This window comes from Penicilliopsis zonata, assembly GCF_001890105.1.
Source record: "Penicilliopsis zonata CBS 506.65 unplaced genomic scaffold ASPZOscaffold_6, whole genome shotgun sequence".
In the NCBI taxonomy this organism is placed as follows: domain Eukaryota; kingdom Fungi; phylum Ascomycota; class Eurotiomycetes; order Eurotiales; family Aspergillaceae; genus Penicilliopsis; species Penicilliopsis zonata.
The window spans coordinates 1,566,485-1,586,285 of NW_019208916.1; the positions used below are offsets into that span (position 1 = coordinate 1,566,485).

Here is a 19,801-nt window from a genome sequence, read left to right on the forward strand (position 1 = left end):
TCGATAGCTTCATCATGAACACTACACATTATCTCTTCCGCTTTCTCCAGGCCTTCCGTGCCAACATAAGATAATCTAGGGAGTATCCTAGGCAGGAGTAGGCCATGCTTCTGGGCTAGAATATTCTTGATCATGGGCGCTACGCTGATAGCGAGCTCAAGATGGTCAGTCTAGGCGTTCTTGGTGCACTTATACCCAAGACTTGATTTCACTCTTATATTGATATATCAGAAAATAAAAAGTACACCAACTAGCCATCCTCCACCGGAATTACTGTCTCTAAGACCAACATTGTGAATAATAATCTAACTAGGTAGTATCCTTACTCTGGAGTTCATCATGCTGTGTCGCCCTTAATATATGATCATTTTCACTAAAATATTCCAACCTCGGCTGGTACAGGTTGATATATATATTCTCTCGGCTTTTATTCGGCCTGCATACCATTGCTTCAGCATTAAGAGAATCTTACTCGCCTTCCTCGTCATCTTTAAGCTCGGCGCGCTCTTCTGCAGCCTGGATTTCAACTTGTCGACTGGGCGATCGCCTGGGTTGGCGCGGCAGGTATCTTGAGCCGGAATTCTTCGGTTGCCAGTCATAAAAGACGCCAATCAATGCTGCATGAGAAATGTGTACATATGCACTATAGTTAAGACCATATGACTGGCGACTGTAGATATTGCTAGAGATAATGCCCTCTTTAGAACCAGGGCAAAATAGAACCATATACTAGGAGAACAAAGAGAGAAATCATCAATATTGTGGTGCCCCTACTTATTATCAAGTTATGCTCCTAGGCGGCATTATATATGGACCCGGTTGTTCTGGAAGTAGAACTGATTCTCATCTTGATAATATTGGTTGGAGTATAATTTTACTATCAATTTCCTTTTCATGTGGCAATTATGACTGTACATATGTAGTCAAAACTGAGAACAGTTAGTATATTGAAAAATGGACCAGCCTGTTTGTTTATCTCAGGCCGCCAGCTGCATATCTTTGCATTAATAGACCCTACCTGTATATTATAAATACTAGCAGGTCTAGCTCACCAATTCCTTAGTATTATAAATTCTACTCTATACTAAAATGTTGGATTCATATAAAGTATCCTTTTTATCAATTCACCTTAGAGATCTTTCTGTGGTCCTGTTTTCACTCCTTGGTGTGTCTATAATATGGACCCTGGATTTAAACACTATATATGCTGTCCTCCGCCCTCATTACTTCCTCTTTGAGAGTATTATGGTGGGGGTTGTCCAAGGAAGCACGGCAGTCTTCGTCACTCTCTGTTCCCTATTGAATAACCAATGGAGACCGTCTTTGCCGGCAGTGATTCCACTGGTGGCGACGAATATTGGATGCTCCATGGCGTTTTGTTACATTCTTGCCTCATTTACCGCATGGTCAGTCACAGTATTCAACCATCCCAGCGTTTGGTATACAATGTGTTGGCAATTTCCACTGCTTGGAATTGTCGTCGATTTCGGCCACTATTTCGTTCATCGGGCGATGCATTCCAAATTCTGGTATGAACATATCCATTACGTACACCACAGCCTCAATGACGGCGGACCCCTGACGGCGTATTACTCGCATCCCCTTGATTTCTTGCTGGGAATCACGGCTCCGGTGGTGCTGGGATGGTGGACCATCCACGGCGATCTGAAGGCCTTCTTGGTTTATGTTTTTCTAGCTCAGGTCGGAGCGCTGTACATCCATAGTGGCCAGAGCTGGTTGGGCAATAAGTGGCACTATCAACATCATGCCAAGTTGAAAAGGGTATATGGCTTGTTTGGTATAAGCGACTTTTGTTTAAAATAAGCTCCTACTTGAGTCTGCTATCTATAATCACCGAAAGATTCAGGAATACCGAGAGCATCGATGGAAAGTTGATTAAGGAACCGCTCGAAGAATCACACGAATTCTAAGGATATAAGAATCAGTGTTGGCATATCAGTGTCGGGGTCAGTATTTGGACAGGGACATTAACATGGAGTATTTCCTGGCCTCACTACGGTTTCAATTGTCGAGGAGTATATAAAGGCTTATTTATGTTGCGTGTAATAGTATGTCTCCCATCTTCTAGTTATATCACTATAACTATAACAGATTTACGCTGTATGCCCATAGCTATTCTATAGGATACTCCATATATCTCTACCCTGCATGCCAATCAGTTGAATATACGACTATTAGTCTCTATCTCGCTGGCAAATATAAGCGAAAACCCAAAATTGGCCAGCCTGCATGGCCAGCCTATTAGTCTACTATATTTTAGATCTGTTGGCAAATACAAGCAACCACTGATCCACCTGGCGACTAAGAGATTTTGAAAAATAGTCACTAGTAACTGCATCCCTTAGAGTTACTTCTTATGATCATCAGCACAGTAATAATATGGTCTATTGAGCTTATATTTACCTTTACTAAATAATAATGGCCAAGTCTTCCCAAGGGACTCAGAACCCGCCCATTGTCTAGTCCGCTAGACAGCTACTCTAGCGTAGTAGGCGGTTTTATCACTATACATTATAACCAAGCATTCATTTATTAACTCCACGGCAAGGACTATCGCTTCAATTTGCCGATTTCCAGATCGCAGCTTTCTTGCCCCTTGCCATGTTGTGATCTTCCCTCGAAAGCTGTCCTCTTGCACTGTTTTGCAACGCTCACGCAAATCTGGCGGACCATGCACAGCATCTTCCCATCCTGCATCTGGTGTACGCCGGCTATCGCGACGCCATGTACGTCGAGTATAGCGGCCAAGGCGGCCAGCGCCAGCTGATGACCGTCGACGGCGGGCCGTGAGACAATGGATCCCAGCATGGCAAGAAAAAGGAGGGAAACACACAAGGGCACGACGCGGCAGACGAAGACGAGAATAACACGACGGCGAAGCAAAGCTCGGGATCGGGACCGTATGGGGACAGAAAGCACCAACGAAAAGGAATACGAGCGTGCGCTCTGACCTGTCTCTCCTCACCGTCCTCGACAAAGACCCTGTCAGCGCCAGCATCCGGATGCGCCCTTACTCTGCCCTGTCACCTTGGCCATGAAGTTATAATACCACTATTTCCTAGACTGGCTGTTTAGATACCTTTTCAGTCTAGGGTTAGTTCCCCCTGTAGCTTAAACTTGTATCTCTTGTTATAGTGCTCAGAGATAGGGCTTAGGGTTTAGCTGTAACTTGCTTTATTTGTATTAAGGTCCGGAAATAGCTATCATTCTTATTAGACCAATCTTCAAATTTCCAGAAAAACAATATGATATAATCTATTGATATAATTGATTATTATATATTACTTATTACAGGTCTTAGATGTTTCTATTAACCCATGGCCATGCATCCACTTTGACTAGAAATTTCAAGGGATGTTTGGGGAAGTGCCACAACGCGCAAGTGAAATCTTGAGGGATACATGCCTGCTTTACTTTTTAATACGGCAAGAAACAGGAGACCAAAGGAGTAAATGGTAGTTGATATTGGAGTGGTTGTTATGAGATTGGGTTACTGGAGTTGAAATGCACAAGATAGAAAAGGACTCACTGCAAGAAAAGCATAGTATCGCCATGTTAAATACAACCGATACAAAAACCCTAAACCCTAACCCTAAACCCCACCGTAAGAGTCTTACTCTATCTCAAGTAGATCTATATATATAAAATGATAAATACAACAATTACTGCTTATCTAAGCTAATGCCTAATTGCCCATATCTGTCTGCTATAGTGATCTCAGTAACTTGGATAAGGGTATCTAATAGTTATAAGATTAAACTTATTACTCTATTGCTCTCTTAGCTTAAAGTTACTTGGTAATGAAAAGCAGATTACATGGTTAGTAGCCAGCACTTTAGCTACAACTTAAGACTACATATATTACTGTTATCCTTTTTACAGCCCAGTTTAAGAATTTTTTAGAGTTCTAGTCTCTAGTTTAGTGGTTAAGATATAGATCACAGCCCTACCAGCTACGCTACATGAATCAACTAGCCATGATCAAGATTTATTGGTCAGCTCTCTATACTGCCTAATAGTTGTACCACTCAGCTTAAGACTTCGCTTTCCGCAGCACTAGATCAAACACACAATGAACCTCCGTCACATCCTTCAGATCCACCGACGGATCTGCATACACCGTCCAGGTTCCCAGCGGTGACTGGAGCGGAAACTTCTCTGTAACGCCCATATTGGGCAAACTCAGGCTAAAGCTGTCTTCCTCTTCTAATGAGCTGACCATCTCGTACGCTACCATCTCCTGGGATCCATCCTGAACCGCCAGAACTGCTGATAGGAGGACTACTATCCTGCAGTGCGTTTGACTGCGCTGCCGGATACCAGATCTTGCGGCCAGCAGGGGAGCCCACCTCGGACGCCTTGTGGATCTTATAGTTGAAGTCGAAGATATTGCTCGGCATGGAGAACTCGTGCATTTTCCCTTTCTCATCCACATAACGAAAGTTCCCCCAGCTCTCAATGCCAAGTTTGATTGTCTTGGCTGTATCCGCGGACCCGCGTGCCTCGGGGGGGAGCTTGTCGACGTCGACTCGCGCGCCGACAAGATAGATCTGGACGCCCTTGAGGCGGATGTCAAACCATTTCGGGTGGAAGCCATACGCGACGGCCTTGTCCCAGTCGAGATCGATAGTCATCTCCCGGGTTTTGATCAGGGCGAACAGTTTGTGCGGTTGACGCTTGGTGGTGAGGGAGACAGAGACGACCTCGTCGATACGGGGGTGGTCCTTGATGCGGTTCCACCAGATCTTCTGGTCAGCTTCGAGGGTCTTGTCGTAATTGATCCGCAGAATCTCGGCTCTGAGGCTGCCAAAGGTCTGCATGGTGTTGGATTTGACCCAGGACTCGTAGAAGGAGGTCGGTCCAAGAGTGGCGCAGTTAAAGGCCCGCCAGAACTTGTATAGAGAGCGAAAGCTCTCCTGCGAGATGCTGGAGAGAGTGGACTTGAGGAACTTGGCGGCGAGGCGTATGCTGTCGTCTGAGACGGAGGGCAAGCTGCTCTCCAAGAACCCGAGACTCTCGTTGCCATTGACCATCTCGAGACGGAGCTTGGCTAGGCGGACGGTGCTCAGGTTGTATTTCTGAAGGAGGTCGCTGCGGTCGCTGATGGCATCGACAAAGGCAGCAAAAGCGGCCTTTCCAGCCTCAGTCTCTGGTCCGTCCAGCTTGTTCAGACGATCGTCGCACATCCTGTCGAACTTGTCTTTTTCGACGGTGATCCGCTTCAGCACCTTGGCAGAGGGATTGTCCATATTCTTGATATTCTCACTGAGGCCCTGGGCGAGCTGATCACTGCCCTGTGTCAGAACAGTCATCTGCTTCAGCAGGCAGTCTTTATCGATCTTGGCTCCTGAATCCGTCATGATGGTGTTCATACTATCATCGCAAGCACTGAATGCTTCGGAACCGACGCTGAGAATGGCTCCCTCGACCGCAAAAGGTGCCTAGGTAGCCATTTAGAGTCAGAATCCTTTCTGTCTCTTTCCCTCTCTTAGGGTTAGGGTTAGGGTTGCAACATCATAAGAAGCACTTACAGTCGCAGGGTGGCAGAACATCAGGGCCGTCGCAAGGGCCTGGAGGACCTTGAGCCAGCTGACATCACAGTGAAGTGCGTTTCTAATTCTGTCTTCCAAAGCCAGCGTTGCATTTTGCAGGGTCTGGTGCGCCAGCTTTACTTTGTCGCCGGCCACCAAGACCTTGTCGTGGAGATCGTTGTGGTTTTTCACCTCCGTCGCCCAGTTTGAATGCGCATCCGCGATCGTCTTCTTCATCTGGTCAATCTTGGATCCCAGCTCGTCGCGAGCTCGGCTGCTACCCTCCACGGCGGCCATGGCTGACAGATACGCCTCCTCCACGGACCCATACACCTTCATCACCGACTCGATACTTGGGGTACCGATGCGCGGATTCGACACATGGGACGGGGTGAAGCCGTAGATGTCGGCGCCTCCACCCCTGCTGCGGACAAAGACGTCAAATTTGCGCTTGATCATAGTGTTGGTTGTTGCATTGGCGTTGACTACAGTGGAGACCTAATTGTATACTTGGTAATAATCTCTGTGGGCGTTGAGGATCATCATCTCGCTGTCTGAGCCTTGGAACGTCTTTGGATCCAGTGGTGGTGGCGTCTTGGCCGGCAGGTACCTCTGGCTGCTGAAGATGTTGTGGGCTTTAAAATACAGCCGGTTGATCAGCGAAGACAGGAAAAAGGTGTCGTTGGCGAAAGCGGGCTCGTATGCTCCGTCGAGGGTTTCAAATTTCGTCGACCCGTCGATGCCTTCATTGTAAGCTGTCGTCGCGGCGGCCGCGTTGCCAGAAGAACCGTTCAGAGGTTGGAGCTTATTCCTATCGTGACTGCCATACCAGGACGAATTCCTAAAGTCCTTCAAGGCATTGTAGATGGCGGTGGATTGAGGCGAGACGTTGTTCCAGCATTGACTGAGGTCTAAGTAGAAGCGATCAGGCATGTTCGAATAAACCCCGCCGCCGCCGCCCTGTCCCGGGTCTCCAGGGGTTCCATGCTGGCCCTTGGAGGCCGTGAGACGGAAAAGGGCCTCCATGGCCTGCCGATCCTCCCCATCCGTTTGGGGGATGTATATCTTGATAGCACCCCCGTCACCGCCGGCACCCCCGGCGCCGCCTGGGCCTCCATTCCCTCCATTCCCGCCCGGGATCACTTCTGCCCACGCCTCAGGGATACGTTCCCATACTGTGAAGTTATCGGCTGTGTTGTCGTAATTGAACACTGCGCCATTCCCTCCTGAGCCCCCGCTACCGCCTTTCCCGCCGTCTCCGCCCTCTCCGCCATTCGCGACGATGTGAAAGCAGGGACCCCCGTTGGACGTGGTACCCGCATCGATTCTCTTGAAGCTCAGCTGGAATGTGCCACCAGGATGACCTGGCGAACCTGCGCCACCAGGCTTTCCGTCTTCACCGGTCGAGCCTGGATGGCGGGCCTCATCCGCATTGAGAGCCAGGGTCTTCCTGCGCGTGAACTGACGGAAATACCAGGTCGTATCTCTTTCATAGCAGTAGGAATAGATGATTCCATCACCTCCTTTTCCGCCATCAGCGCCTTCCGGTCCATTCTTTTTGTCGGCTGGAAGACCGGACACGTTGATGATGGCGGGTTTATTGTCGCCTTCGACAGGGAAGAAGTGCAGCTTGCGGCATCGGATGGTCATGTCATGGCCCGAGAAGTCATAGTTGAACCCGCCGATGAATACCAGCTCATCCGCAACGACGACTATCCGTCTCGGGGCGGTATTCCCTCGGGCTACGTCGAAAATGAATGTCTCTGCTGGGAGGAACTTCTGGAAGACTTCGTCGTGGGGATTATCGGGCCGGATGAACGCATAACGGTACGCGACGGCGTAGATCGTCTCGTCAGCATTGCCTATTCTCGTGAAGAGGCCGCCGGTATCGACACTGGGTCCTGTGGGAGAGGGCATAATAGCTCAACCTCGTTCTTCCTATGACTTTCTCATGGAGAAGAAGCTGGAGAGAATGACCAGGAAGAGACAAGTCGTCTTCATATTGTACTACATATATAGAATCATGGGGCCTCTATGAATACGAGAAATGCTGCATCAAATCCAAGGTGAAAATAGGCGATAGGTTTCTACCACATGGATAACCATACCATCTAGACCCAAGGGAGTTGTATTCTCAGCTGAATTCCCACTTGTGGCGCGCAGAGTCGCTTGTTTTAACTGTTTCTTATCACTACTTTTAGAGAGCAGCTCTAATTCTTTGCCACCCCTCAATGAACATAGGAGATACTACATGATAATTGAAGGTGAAAATAAGCAGTAAGTCTTTAGTGCCCGTATTTCTTTCCCCCCTGCTAGTTACTTATACTCCATAAGCTTATGAATGACAAGACTTTCCCACTCTATATGTTTGTCTAGCCACTAACACATAAATTCAATAAGCCACCCTAGAGGAGGCCAGCTTCGACAACTCCTAATCTTGCATAACCTTGGTTTCAGTTCTTGTCTCTCAAACCAATATCGTCATGTTGTCAAGGAAGATTTTCCACCACGAGCTCAACGTGAGCAACCTCGTGAACAATCCCAGTGTCTATTTCTCGGGCAATCCTTTCAAACCCAAGCCCGACCCGTTTCAATTCTCCGAATTAAACTCCAGGTACTTTCAAACATGGCAGGATGCCAACGGCGGAAAGCAGCTCAACCCCCGCCAGATGTCTAATATTCTCATGAGCGATACGGCAGCAGCGTATAATCACTGGAACATGACTTTTTATGTGGCTGGTGCGTATCTGTACAGCGCTGGGCCAGCGGTCGCCCAGCTCTATGACAGCAAGAGCGGCAAGAATGGCCATATCTATATACGGGGAATGCTTCTGGACATGGGTTACAACGCAAAAGAGCTGCTTACAAACGGCCTCTGGCTGCCTATATATTGGTCAAGCGTCCATCCTAATGTCTACATGCTGGAGAAAGATTCTCCCTTGGCGCAGAAGCTGGGCCAAGACAACCTGTCGGCGCAGGACCGGCTCTCCATCACGTTAAGGGAAAAGGTGGCCTTTGAGCAAGGCCACGACGCGGTCGTGAACAAGATCCTTACGGACAAAAAGATCCCCTTGAGCAGACTCTCCGTTTACATCAATGGCCACATGGTAGACCTTTCCCAGATAGAAACCAGTCAGCGTCCAGATGGCAGGATTCGAGCCAAGGTTCAGGCTGTTACATGGCTGGGAAAACACGGCCTGAGCGGACAGGCAACCCACAGTCTTGAATGGCACCCAGCCCACCCTGAAAAGGTCGCGTACATGGTTTATGGGACGGGGGAGGGACACTGCGCGGCTGATAAATCCAATGGTGTGAGTGGTGATAAGCCCTCTTGCTAGTTCCTCCCCTATATAATATACTAATATATATTCCTCTAGCCAATTAGTTACGTTCTGTGGGAATGCTGCGGCGACACCTTGATAGAGATGGTCAAGTCCATGACAGAACAGAGCGCGTTCGGCTCGGAGGCGCGGGACAAAGGGTATACAGGTCTTCTCTGGAGAAAGTTCCAGAAGTCCCCCGAGGCTGGATTCCGCCATTTCATCACTATGGCAGGCTTCAATGCCTCCACGCCTGCCGCCCTTGCCATGGCACGGCGCACCATTCACATTCCATACAACCTGGGTGCGCTCGTTCCGTTTAGCGACGAGGGATACAATGGCGACCTGCCACATGAAAGAGGAAACTGAATTGATGTCGAAAGTATTAACTAGCTTACTCTAGGCGCAGAGGAGGCCTATATATTACTTGATCTTATTAAGTTTAATAGTACTAAACTAATAGCCGCTGACGCGCTGGGCAGTCTTTAAGATAGTAGCCATATTATTAATATGAGCGCGCTGCTTTAGCCGTCATATACTCTTGCTATAATAAACCTCGCGCGGGCTTTAGCCTAGCTGGACTTAGAGATGGTATAGAAGGCCTATAAAAAAACACTGGGCCTATCTATAATGGAGATGAAACTACTTAAGCTGAAGAAGATCAACTAGGATATTGCTATAAGGGAGATGACCAAGATGGTTAAGCTCTTTATATCTAAAGAGCCTATTATTCCTAAGGAACTGGCCCGTAGCGTTGTCTAGCGCGGTATTAGTGCTGTGGTGATTAACGTATGGGCCTGGCCTCTCCTTAAGAAGCTTCGCCTAGATATTTAGGACGATATTGCCACTAAGCTCCTGCAGGAAGTTAAGGATAAAGATATAAAGGAATATATTAAGGGGCTATATTCTAAAACCTCTATCCTAATGACTAGAGAAGATAGTATTACTATAGAATAGGAAATTAATGCCGCCATGACTGTCGCCCAGCAGTACAATAATCTATAGACTATATAAAGGTTAGAGGAACTACTGGCGGATTAGTCTATAGTTATAGCATAGTTGTAGGCGGCATTGAACCAAAAGATGTAGGAAGTAAGTATAAAAGTAGGAGTAAAGAAGGATAAACTTAATAAGGAAGTGGCAGAGATTAAGAGTTAGGTGGAAATTAATAAGGCCGCCAAGGTAGATGTTGAGCATGCTTTAGAGATTATTAAATATAAGCCAGCCGCTAGAGAGGAAGTCAAGAATAGGGAAAAAGAATATATATAAAAGATTTAGGAAGGCCATTGCTAATAATTAATACTTAAGTTATAATAAGTCTCTCTTATAGTTACGCACACTTGAAGTAAGAATTATTAATATTATATTATTAAATAAGGATTAGTTAGTTTTAGTAGATGAAATTATATATTTAGATGTGCTCTAGCCATTCCTTCAATATATATATTATTAAGTTAGGTGATTAAATATAATATATTTATGAATTTTATATATATTAGTATTTATATTAACTATAATTAAGTAGATAATAGTCCTTTAAGGACTAAAAATATAAATAGTAAAATAATAAGATGGCCTCTATTTTCCACACTATAGGTATAATTCACTAAAACAGTCTTTTAAGATCCTTTTTTATACTTAAGTAGATAAGTAGGCTCTCTTCTTATCTTATATTAACACCACCCTAGAGTGGCTAAGGATGGTGAACCTTTCTCTTGATAGACCTCACTTCCTTATCTGTGCACTAACCCTACTATACTACTAACCTTAACCCTAAGAATAGTATCCTTATATAGGGTAGTATTAATATGTAAGTAGCCAATAATAATAGGCCATAAGGCTACTTCTATAGGGGCTAAGCCTATAAGGACTTTCTGTAGTGAGGAAGTTTGCGGGTTATGGAGGATATAAAATAAAATATAATAAGGTATTAATACCCTCACTAATAAATAGCATATTTCGAAGGCTACTATATATAGATTAAATAAAATTAACTCTTCAATAATAGCATCTTCTGCTTAGCTAAGTAGTTACTATATTTACCTCTATAATATCCTATATATCCAGCACTCTCCCCCCTCGCCTTAATAATTATCTATAATATGCCTATGCTCTAGACGGCAGCTCAGACGCAGAAAGTCTTTATAATAAATAGGCTAGTCTTTATAATACTAATATTATTAATAGCTACACTTTTCCTTGGTGCTGCGTGGAAACTGTCATTAAGAATATTAATATCATATCCTCACTTAAGAAGCTGAAGATCCTGGATGCTGGCTGCGGCACTAGTCTCATGGATAACTGTCTAGCCCAGTCCTCTCTTGCTAGAAGATTCGTCCTTAATAGAGTAAATATTAGTTCCGGCATGTTGGAAGCTGCTCATAAAAAGGGCGTCTATTAGGAATTAAAAATAGCGAACCTGGACCAAGGGGTTGGAAAACCTGATGGGAGTTATAATGTTGTTATGTATATAGGGACTCTAATAAAAGGGCATATTAGGCTAAGTGTATTAGCCAAATTCGCCAGACTCACTGCCCAGTCTAGCTTAATTATTGCCACTATATATAATAAAGTATAAGAAAGTAGTGGCTACAAAGTGGAGACTGAGAAGTTATAGGATGCTGGGAGTGTACAGATTCTAAGCATAGATGAGTTTGGGATCCTAGAGTGGACAGCTACTGGAGGAAGAATGGTTATATTAAAGAAAAATAATATATAAATAGTTAATACTTAGGAACTTTAATTGATTAGATGCAAATTTAAACCTTTTGATACTGCGCCTATGCCTTTGCTTTCGCAGGTTCTAGGGTGAGCAGCAAAATATCCCTAATTTCCCCTATAACCTTATTGTAAAGCAGGTCACTGGCTCTCTTCAAGCCATTTAAAAACAACATTAAAGTGGATACTGCAGGTTACTATATAGATTTAATACTATTAGAGTCCTTTCCCACTTTCCCTATTCTCCTTGATTATGTAGGCTATTCCTCACCTGTCACAGATTGCTTGACTAATGCCAAATCTATTTTATTTTTCTGTACTTAATCAAGAGATAGATATGTACTATGTGCTTGAGTATCTATATATAGGATTCTTTGTCTTAGCCTGACCATAAATAGTTTGTGGAGGATTCTATGACTATCCTTTAATAATTAGGTAAGGAAATATTCTAATTATTGGATGGTAATTTACCCTATATTACACTTAATTTTCTCTATTAAGTTCTTTCCTTTAGGGAAGTATGCTCCTTTGTATTCTGGTGGCATCTTTATTTGTCATCTATAGTGGTCTCATCATGTAATCTTTGTCTTCATTTTAAAAATGACTTCTTCACCCTTAATTCTAGCTCTAAGTGGGAGTCAATGATGATTCGTCGATAAAGAGATCCTGATAAGCTGGCTCTATTATATATGACACCTATGGCACTAGCTGAGCTTCCCTTATAAAGCTTTCCTTCCTATAGAGTATAAAAATACTATACCCATACTGCATTAACCATAAAAGAATCCGACAGCAGGATAAAAGGAATCATCATATTAACTCTTTAAATAACTATCCCTTATAGGGGCTCTGCTAGTCTATATAGACTATATTTAGAGGCTATTCACAGCAAAGAGCTTTATTTTATTATTCCTAGAATAAGATCATTTTTCTATTTTAACCTAACCTTGGTCAGCGGTGGATGCTGCATAGTCATATTATGGAATAAGCCTAATTATGACATGGAATAATCGTCGACTTTAAGCTTTAAGCTATATAACTATGATCCTATGACTTGCTAATAAAACTATTAATAGAAGATTAATTGGCCATTCTTTATCCTATATAACTCTTAAGCGATATGTTGCTATCATAATTTAAATACAAATAAGACACTTAGTGCTCCTCCTATGGATTTAAAATTAGGTCTAGGCTCCCTTGGCTATCTAAATACTGAGCAAGTAAGATCTAATTAATTACTATTAGAAATCAGCTAAATTTGACTAAAGGCTAGTATATATGACCCTAAGTGGTGCTCAATTATTAGATATCGCTTCAACCACTATATATGATATGAGTCCTCATTATGTCGGCCCTCTTCACCAGTTAGAAATAATGATATGGTTTAAAGAGGCCCTTATAAAGAAGCCCCTAACCATATATCTTATCTATGTATTCTGCTAGAACTGTCTTATTAAGTATTTCAGCCCTAATTAACCCTCACTTAGTAGACTATTTAAATTATTTTAGTACATCCCAGATTTCATAAAAGACAAATATGAGTTGATTCCCCTTGATTAACTCGCTATTTACTGTTCGGAGGCATGTGTTAAGACCTAGTATAACTAGGGCAGGTGGACACCATTCTTTAATTTAAGGATCCAGACAATATTCCCTATATTTTGAAACTCTATTCACATAACTAGGCCCTTCTATCCCTAAGTTAAGGATTTAGTAAGTCAATAAATATAGTATTCTTGGATGATTATTTTGCTGTCTTGCCCCTTAAAATTTAGATGGAAATTGCAGTCCTCCTACCTACAAAACGTTATCTTATTCTTTACTTTTGCTCATGGGCAATGGCTGCTGTCTTTAGAATAAGGTTATTCTAGCAGACTAAATTCCTAATATATTAAGAATAGGGCTTTTGTGCTTATATTCTAGGAGATTATCTAGAAGGATTATATAGAGATTGGAGACTACTGTACCGCTATACTAATTATATAGACTAAGCTCTCTTATAAGCAATATAAAGGCATTAGAAGATTAATATATGGCTTTAAGAAATATGCTTAATGCTAAGAGCCCTAGATGTCGGCGCGGAAATGTGCGAGAAGCGCAGATTATATTGGTAGAAAGTTTAGGTGTTTAAATGCAGCCCTATTCATCCCTATTGGAATTAGGAGAAATATAGAGATTTCACTTAGATAGTCAGCTTCTCCACCATGGTGGTCAAGATTGAAGTCTCACTTCTTAAAGAGATGGACATGACTTATATTATAGGGTTAAAGTTGATCCATCAGGACGCACTCATAATGCTAGATACCCTTATTAGCTATTATATATTCTAGAGATGGGTAATAGTCGATCTTGAAAACCAGCCGCTGCAAGGATTTATCCTTAATATAGGGGGTGGAGGTATCCATGCCATATGCCCTGTTATAAATAAAGAATTAGGCTAGGTAGGTGAGCTAAGGGATAAAACAAGATCTAACCTTATCTCCGCTCACCGTGTTGCGGCTGTTAGGGGGAAATTTAATGTAAGTATCTCTTGAAAAGGAATTCCTGTCTAGTGATAACCTTTAGCTCTAGTATTATAAAATGACTGGTTTGGAGATTGGCATTGATAGTCGTGAGACTATACATTAGCTAATCAACTCTAGTTCTATTCAAAATTCAGTCACTACTTAATGTTACTTATATATTACTTATGGGTGATTAAAGGTGTAGCTGCATATAACTAAACCCTTGCCTAATCAATCTTGCTATAATTTGTCGTAGAATTAGAGTCTCCCTTCACTAGACCTCTATATAGTAGATACCATAGGCTTACTAACCCTTCTCACTTATTTTTTACACCTCCTTCTCCTTCTCCTTGCTTTCTCTAGTGGTTATATACAATGGCTTCAGTAAAGCTAGCACGACTAGCTATGAAAATATGCAGACTGTCAGAAATAGTATTTTAATTACACAATTATCCAGCGCTTCCTATACCGCGTAAGGGCCGGTGCCCTTGAAATCACCGTGGACCATCTCTGGCCACAGCTTCTTGCTCTCTACTTTCGCCGTGTTGAGAGGTAAACATACATCTCTGCACACTCTGTTTAGTCTTTACTTTAATAGACTTTATAACTCAGTTTACACCATGCCCAAGCATTCATCCTCTTATATCACTCATTCCCATGATATTCTATGACGATTCCAACATTGTCAAGTCGGAAGCTTTTGCGGTTCTGGAATCAGGGGAAGAGGAAAGATGCAATCAGCTGTTTCATCGTGTGAACAACTACTTTTTGGATCAGAACTTTTGAAACAAACAGACAATTGGGGTTAGCTCTGACTTACAAGGAGTACTTTTCATTGTGATACAATGCCTGGTGGATCCTTTGCACTTTTCCTTCTTCACGACCAGGGTCAAAATCGACGGCTTCCAGAAGCATTCTAGTAAAATGATGTTCTTGGAAGAATAGACTGGCAAATTCCAACAATCTCGGATAGAATCCTGCTGAAGCCCAGTCCAGTAAACAGATACTACCATCATCCAACCAGATAATGTTTCGGGGGGCTATATCTAAATGACAGAGTACCAATGGGCTAGGTTCAAAATAAACCTTGCCATCTCCAGGAAAAAGCCGGCTGTTGAACCACTCCTCCACTTGCTGGACAGTGTTGATTATCAGATCATTTGTATCTGGCCAGAGCAAGCCAATCGAGGGGCCACCACATAGGCTACCAGCCCTATCGGCAGTGATAGATTGTAAATGCTCAAGAACGTGGGCGAGCTTTTGGATATGAGATTCTGAAAGAGAATCGATAGTTTCGCCCGGAATGAAATCCGATATCATGTAGCCCCACCTCTCATCATCCACGAAAAAATCATGAACCCGAGGGACTATGATGATGTTTTGATCAATTATGCTGTATGCTTCTTGCTGGTTCTTTGCTTCATAGGCGAAGACATGTGGGCCAAACTTGACTACCAAGTCACAACCTGGAAGCTTGACGACCTGGTTGCCAGATCTCAAGCCTCCAATAAGTTGATCTTCTGGGCAAGAACGGCAATAGTCAATGATCGACTGTTTAGTATCTAGTTGAGCAAACATGGTGGTATCAGATAGTGAATGAGAGGTAGACTGAGTAAGAAAGGGATAGAAAGATCGTCTTGGTTGCCTCCAGCACACATGATCCACCGCCTCCGGACACTAGATAATCCGATGTCTTGGGCCCAACCCCTCAAATGAAAGCGAGCTGAGTGATCGTTGTACTATCTTCCCTCTTCCATTCTCTCTTTGTTCTAATCAATATCTATTCAAGGAAACATGGTCAACCTGAATCCAAGTCAAGTTCTAACAGATGCTCGGCGTGTTGGGTGTATAAGAGTTGTGGTTCATGTTGGTGATGCAATAGATGGGTCAGATAACCATTGGTCAATATATCTCCTCCTTCAGACCGGTGGATCAGTACGTGTAAATATGGTGACAGAATATGGAGAAATAGATGGGCGTCTTGAATGGTCAGATCTCGCATATCTTTTGACAACTTCGGCGATACAACACTGGGACTTTCCGGTTACTATGGCTATCGAGGTTCGACATGTCGCTGACACAATTTACCGAAATTCCCGTCATCGGTATCAGTTCTCTGGTGGAGGATCTGGCTGTCGTTTCTGGGTGTGGGTATAACTTACTTAAAATTAATAGCTTATCGCCATTAATATTGATATAGTCACACAATCATGTATGACATTGAGGGCCGTCAATATATCGCCGCGGGAACATCAAACAATTTGTGGCAACACCTACAATACCTCTATCGCCGGGACAAGGATCCCCTGCAAATTAATTGGGTCCAGGGGACATTTAAATAGTCTTTATCAATGTTGTTCTTGTCTTAAATGTACACACTTAAATCACGCTAACTTGGACTTGATGTAAGGCCGGCTCTAATATAACACTAATGTACCACTAATATGCCGTCTAGTGATTAGTTACTTACTACCCGGCTGGGTGACCAGTTGGCAGATCTGTAAAAAGAAACGAGCCCATAACCCTCGCTACGCTCAGGGGCTCGAAGAGGGGGGCTATAATCAGTATTATTCTTCATTCTTATTATTATTATTATTATTATTATTATTTTAATTAAGATTTTGTAGAGTAGAGCTCTATAAATTAAACCTACTCCAGACCTCTATAATAATACTTATCTAGATACTTAGGTCTATTAGCAGCCACTCCAGACCTACAGCCCTATATTTATAATTATTTATACTAATGTGATATTCAGAAGCTAACTATCTAAAAGAAAAATCTCTATCTATTACTACTATAAGTTAAAGGGGAGGTATCTATATACCTCCCCTTAGCTTATTAAAGCTAAGTAACCAGGTGATGATAAAACTCTATAGAATCTATTAATCCTTGAGTTAAGGTAAGAACTTATATATAATACTCTTGTAAGGCCGGCACCAACGCCGCCCTACAACCCACCTGACTAAGCATACCTTACGACTATTAGTTAATATTAGGCATTAATTAGGCACTCATTAAGTACCCCACTTAGAGATAGGATATATATTATCCCCCTAAATAGAATAGAACCTTAAGTACTTTATCTTATTCTCTTATTAGACCTATTATAGACTTCTTATATCTCTAAACCTTATTATTATCTAGTTATATTAATATCTTTCTATAGGGCAAATCTCATATATTAGATACTTCCTAAACCTTCATATTTTTTCTTTATTTTGAAATATGATAATTCGTTTTTTAAGAGGATTTCAAAAATATTGTCCTTTTTTTAATAGGCCTAAAGGTGGTAGACTTATAAGGGATTAAAGATATTATAGAAACCTTAATCTAATTAGCATAGAAATTCTATATTAACTTAATTAAGGTTTCTATAATATCTTTAATATTTTAATAATTAAAGGGGCTATAGACCTTAGCTAAGCTTCTAAAGAAAACTTATTCTCTATATAGTTATCTATTATTACTAAAGGTTAAATAAGGAATATTAAGGTAGTATAGTTATAGGTTAAAATCTCTACTATTTATATATATATATAGCTATATACTATTATAGAGTTTAGGGTAAGATGATTCTACTATTTTTAGTTTTTATAATTTTTTTATTAGTTTTTCCTCTGCCTCTAGCCTCTATTATTAAATATCTATATCTAGAGGGATATCTATGTCTAGATAGATGTCTATATCTAGATGAATATCTAGTCTAGATAGATGTCTAGTCTAGATAGATGTCTAATCTAGATAGATGTCTATATCTAGATAGATATCTATATCTAGATAGATATTTATGTCTAGATAGATGTCTATATCTAGATGGATGTCTATGTCTAGATAGACATCTATATCTAGATAAATATCTATATCTAGATGAAGATCTATATCTAAATAAATGTCTATATTAATATCTATATCTAAATAGACGTCTGTGTCTAGATGAATGTCCATATCTAAATAGATGTCTATATCTAGATGAATGTCCATATTAAGATAGATATAGATATCTAGATAGATGTCTAGATAGACGTCTATATCTAGATGGATATCTATATCTAGATGAATATCTATGTCTAGATAGATGTCCATATCTAGATGGACGTCTATATCTAGATGAATATCTATGTCTAGATAGATGTCTATATTAATATCTATATCTAGATATATATTATTTATTTATATAGATATTTATATCTATAACAGCCCTAAGTAAATAAATAATTAATTAGTGGCTTTAATACTAAAATATTTAAATAAAGAGGGGAAAGAGAAGAGAAGAGAGAGATATATTATAAAATATATTTAATATCCCTCTCTTCTTTCCTATATTAAGTTAAAATAGGAATAGTGGCCTTATTTACTATAGCCTACTTAAGGCATCTAGATAATCTTATTATTATTATAATATTATTCTCTTATTTAGCCTTTAATTCTCTTATAAATCTATATTTAATACTTCTATACTTATAAAGGTACTATAGCTTTTTTAATACTTTATTTTATACTATAGCCTATTACTTATAACTTTACTTTATTTAGCCTCTTTTATTTCTAAGGAGAGTTTATCTTATAATATTTTAAGAATAATAAGGTAGCTACTTTATTTAGATATTATTTATAAAAGATTATTTATTTATTAATCTCTCTCTTTTTATAGGTCTACCTCTTTTTATACTTTTAATTAGTATCTTATTATTATTATCTTCTATTAAGGGTCTTATAATATCTAGATAATACTTAAAGGTTATTATTTAGTCTTACTATATTTTTTATTATTAATATAATCTAGTAGTTAGATATTATAATAGAATTACTAGGTGATTAGAGTATTATTTAACTACTATTAATTATATAAGAATTAAAATTAGTTAGTTTAAATATTATATAATAGCCCTAAGTAAATAAATAATTAATTAGTGGCTTTAATACTAGAATATTTAAATAAAGAGGGGAAATAGAAGAGGAGAGAGAGAGATATATTATAAAGATATCTCTCTCTTATTTCCTATATTAAATTAAAATAAGAATAATAATCTTATTCACTATAACCTGCTTAAGGCATCTAGATGACCTTGTCGTCACTATAATATAAATCTCTAATTAGATTAATATTAGTAGCTTTACTATAGGAGATATCCTATATTAGGTTATAATCTATAAGAAAGTCTAGTTCCTTATCTAGTATAGGGCGGCGGCCTAGTAGTTATAGTCTATATCTAGATGAATATCTATATCTAGATAAACATCTATATCTAGATGAATATCTATATCCAGATAGACATCTATATCTAGATAGATGTCTATATCTAGATAAATATCTATATTAATATCTATATCTAGATAGACGTCCATGTCTAGATAGATGTCTATATTAAGATAAATATAGATACCTAGATAGATATCTATATTTAGATATCTATATCTAGATAGATGTCTATATCTAGATAAACATCTATATCTAGATAGATATCTATATCTTAATATATTTATATATCTAAATACACCTAGATATAAAGTATCTATATAATATATAATTCTATATCTAATATAGATAGTTATAAGGATCCTATATATAAATAAGCCCTAAAAAGATAATAAAAAGCTATATAATTAATATAGTCTAGATTTAATCTATATATAAGCAACCTTTATTAATTAGTTATAATTAATTATAATTATTAAAAACTCCTCTAGGATAGAGTAGTTATTC

At 40.5% G+C, this 19,801-nt stretch overlaps 6 protein-coding genes across 6 annotated transcripts; 3 read left to right on the top strand and 3 right to left on the bottom strand.

The window, feature by feature from the left end:
• Nucleotides 1-1,253: 1,253 nt before the first annotated feature.
• Nucleotides 1,254-1,988, top strand: ASPZODRAFT_132391 (hypothetical protein). Its single transcript, XM_022723008.1, has one exon. The coding sequence runs from the start codon at nt 1,447-1,449 to the stop codon at nt 1,822-1,824; it is 378 nt and encodes a 125-aa protein (XP_022581924.1). The 5' UTR covers nt 1,254-1,446; the 3' UTR covers nt 1,825-1,988.
• Nucleotides 1,989-4,054: 2,066 nt separating this feature from the next.
• Nucleotides 4,055-6,011, bottom strand: ASPZODRAFT_16095 (hypothetical protein; the record flags this gene model as incomplete). Its single annotated transcript, XM_022726492.1, has 3 exons — nt 4,055-4,179; nt 4,241-5,462; nt 5,553-6,011. The coding sequence occupies 3 exons, from the start codon at nt 6,009-6,011 to the stop codon at nt 4,055-4,057; spliced, it is 1,806 nt and encodes a 601-aa protein (XP_022581925.1).
• Nucleotides 6,012-6,050: 39 nt separating this feature from the next.
• Nucleotides 6,051-7,469, bottom strand: ASPZODRAFT_16096 (hypothetical protein; the record flags this gene model as incomplete). Its single annotated transcript, XM_022726493.1, has 1 exon — nt 6,051-7,469. The coding sequence occupies one exon, from the start codon at nt 7,467-7,469 to the stop codon at nt 6,051-6,053; it is 1,419 nt and encodes a 472-aa protein (XP_022581926.1).
• A 566-nt stretch (nt 7,470-8,035) lies between these two features.
• Nucleotides 8,036-9,241, top strand: ASPZODRAFT_16097 (hypothetical protein; the record flags this gene model as incomplete). Its single annotated transcript, XM_022726495.1, has 2 exons — nt 8,036-8,863; nt 8,930-9,241. The coding sequence occupies 2 exons, from the start codon at nt 8,036-8,038 to the stop codon at nt 9,239-9,241; spliced, it is 1,140 nt and encodes a 379-aa protein (XP_022581927.1).
• Nucleotides 9,242-14,357: 5,116 nt separating this feature from the next.
• On the bottom strand, nt 14,358-15,691 carry ASPZODRAFT_132392 (hypothetical protein). The gene is made up of 2 exons (XM_022723009.1): nt 14,915-15,691; nt 14,358-14,855 (listed from the first exon to the last, which is right to left on the bottom strand). The coding sequence occupies exons 1-2, from the start codon at nt 15,670-15,672 to the stop codon at nt 14,780-14,782; spliced, it is 834 nt and encodes a 277-aa protein (XP_022581928.1). The 5' UTR covers nt 15,673-15,691; the 3' UTR covers nt 14,358-14,779.
• Nucleotides 15,692-15,880: 189 nt separating this feature from the next.
• On the top strand, nt 15,881-16,469 carry ASPZODRAFT_25460 (hypothetical protein). Its single transcript, XM_022728003.1, has 2 exons — nt 15,881-16,241; nt 16,295-16,469. The coding sequence occupies exons 1-2, from the start codon at nt 15,889-15,891 to the stop codon at nt 16,434-16,436; spliced, it is 495 nt and encodes a 164-aa protein (XP_022581929.1). The 5' UTR covers nt 15,881-15,888; the 3' UTR covers nt 16,437-16,469.
• The last annotated feature ends 3,332 nt before the right edge of the window (nt 16,470-19,801 follow it).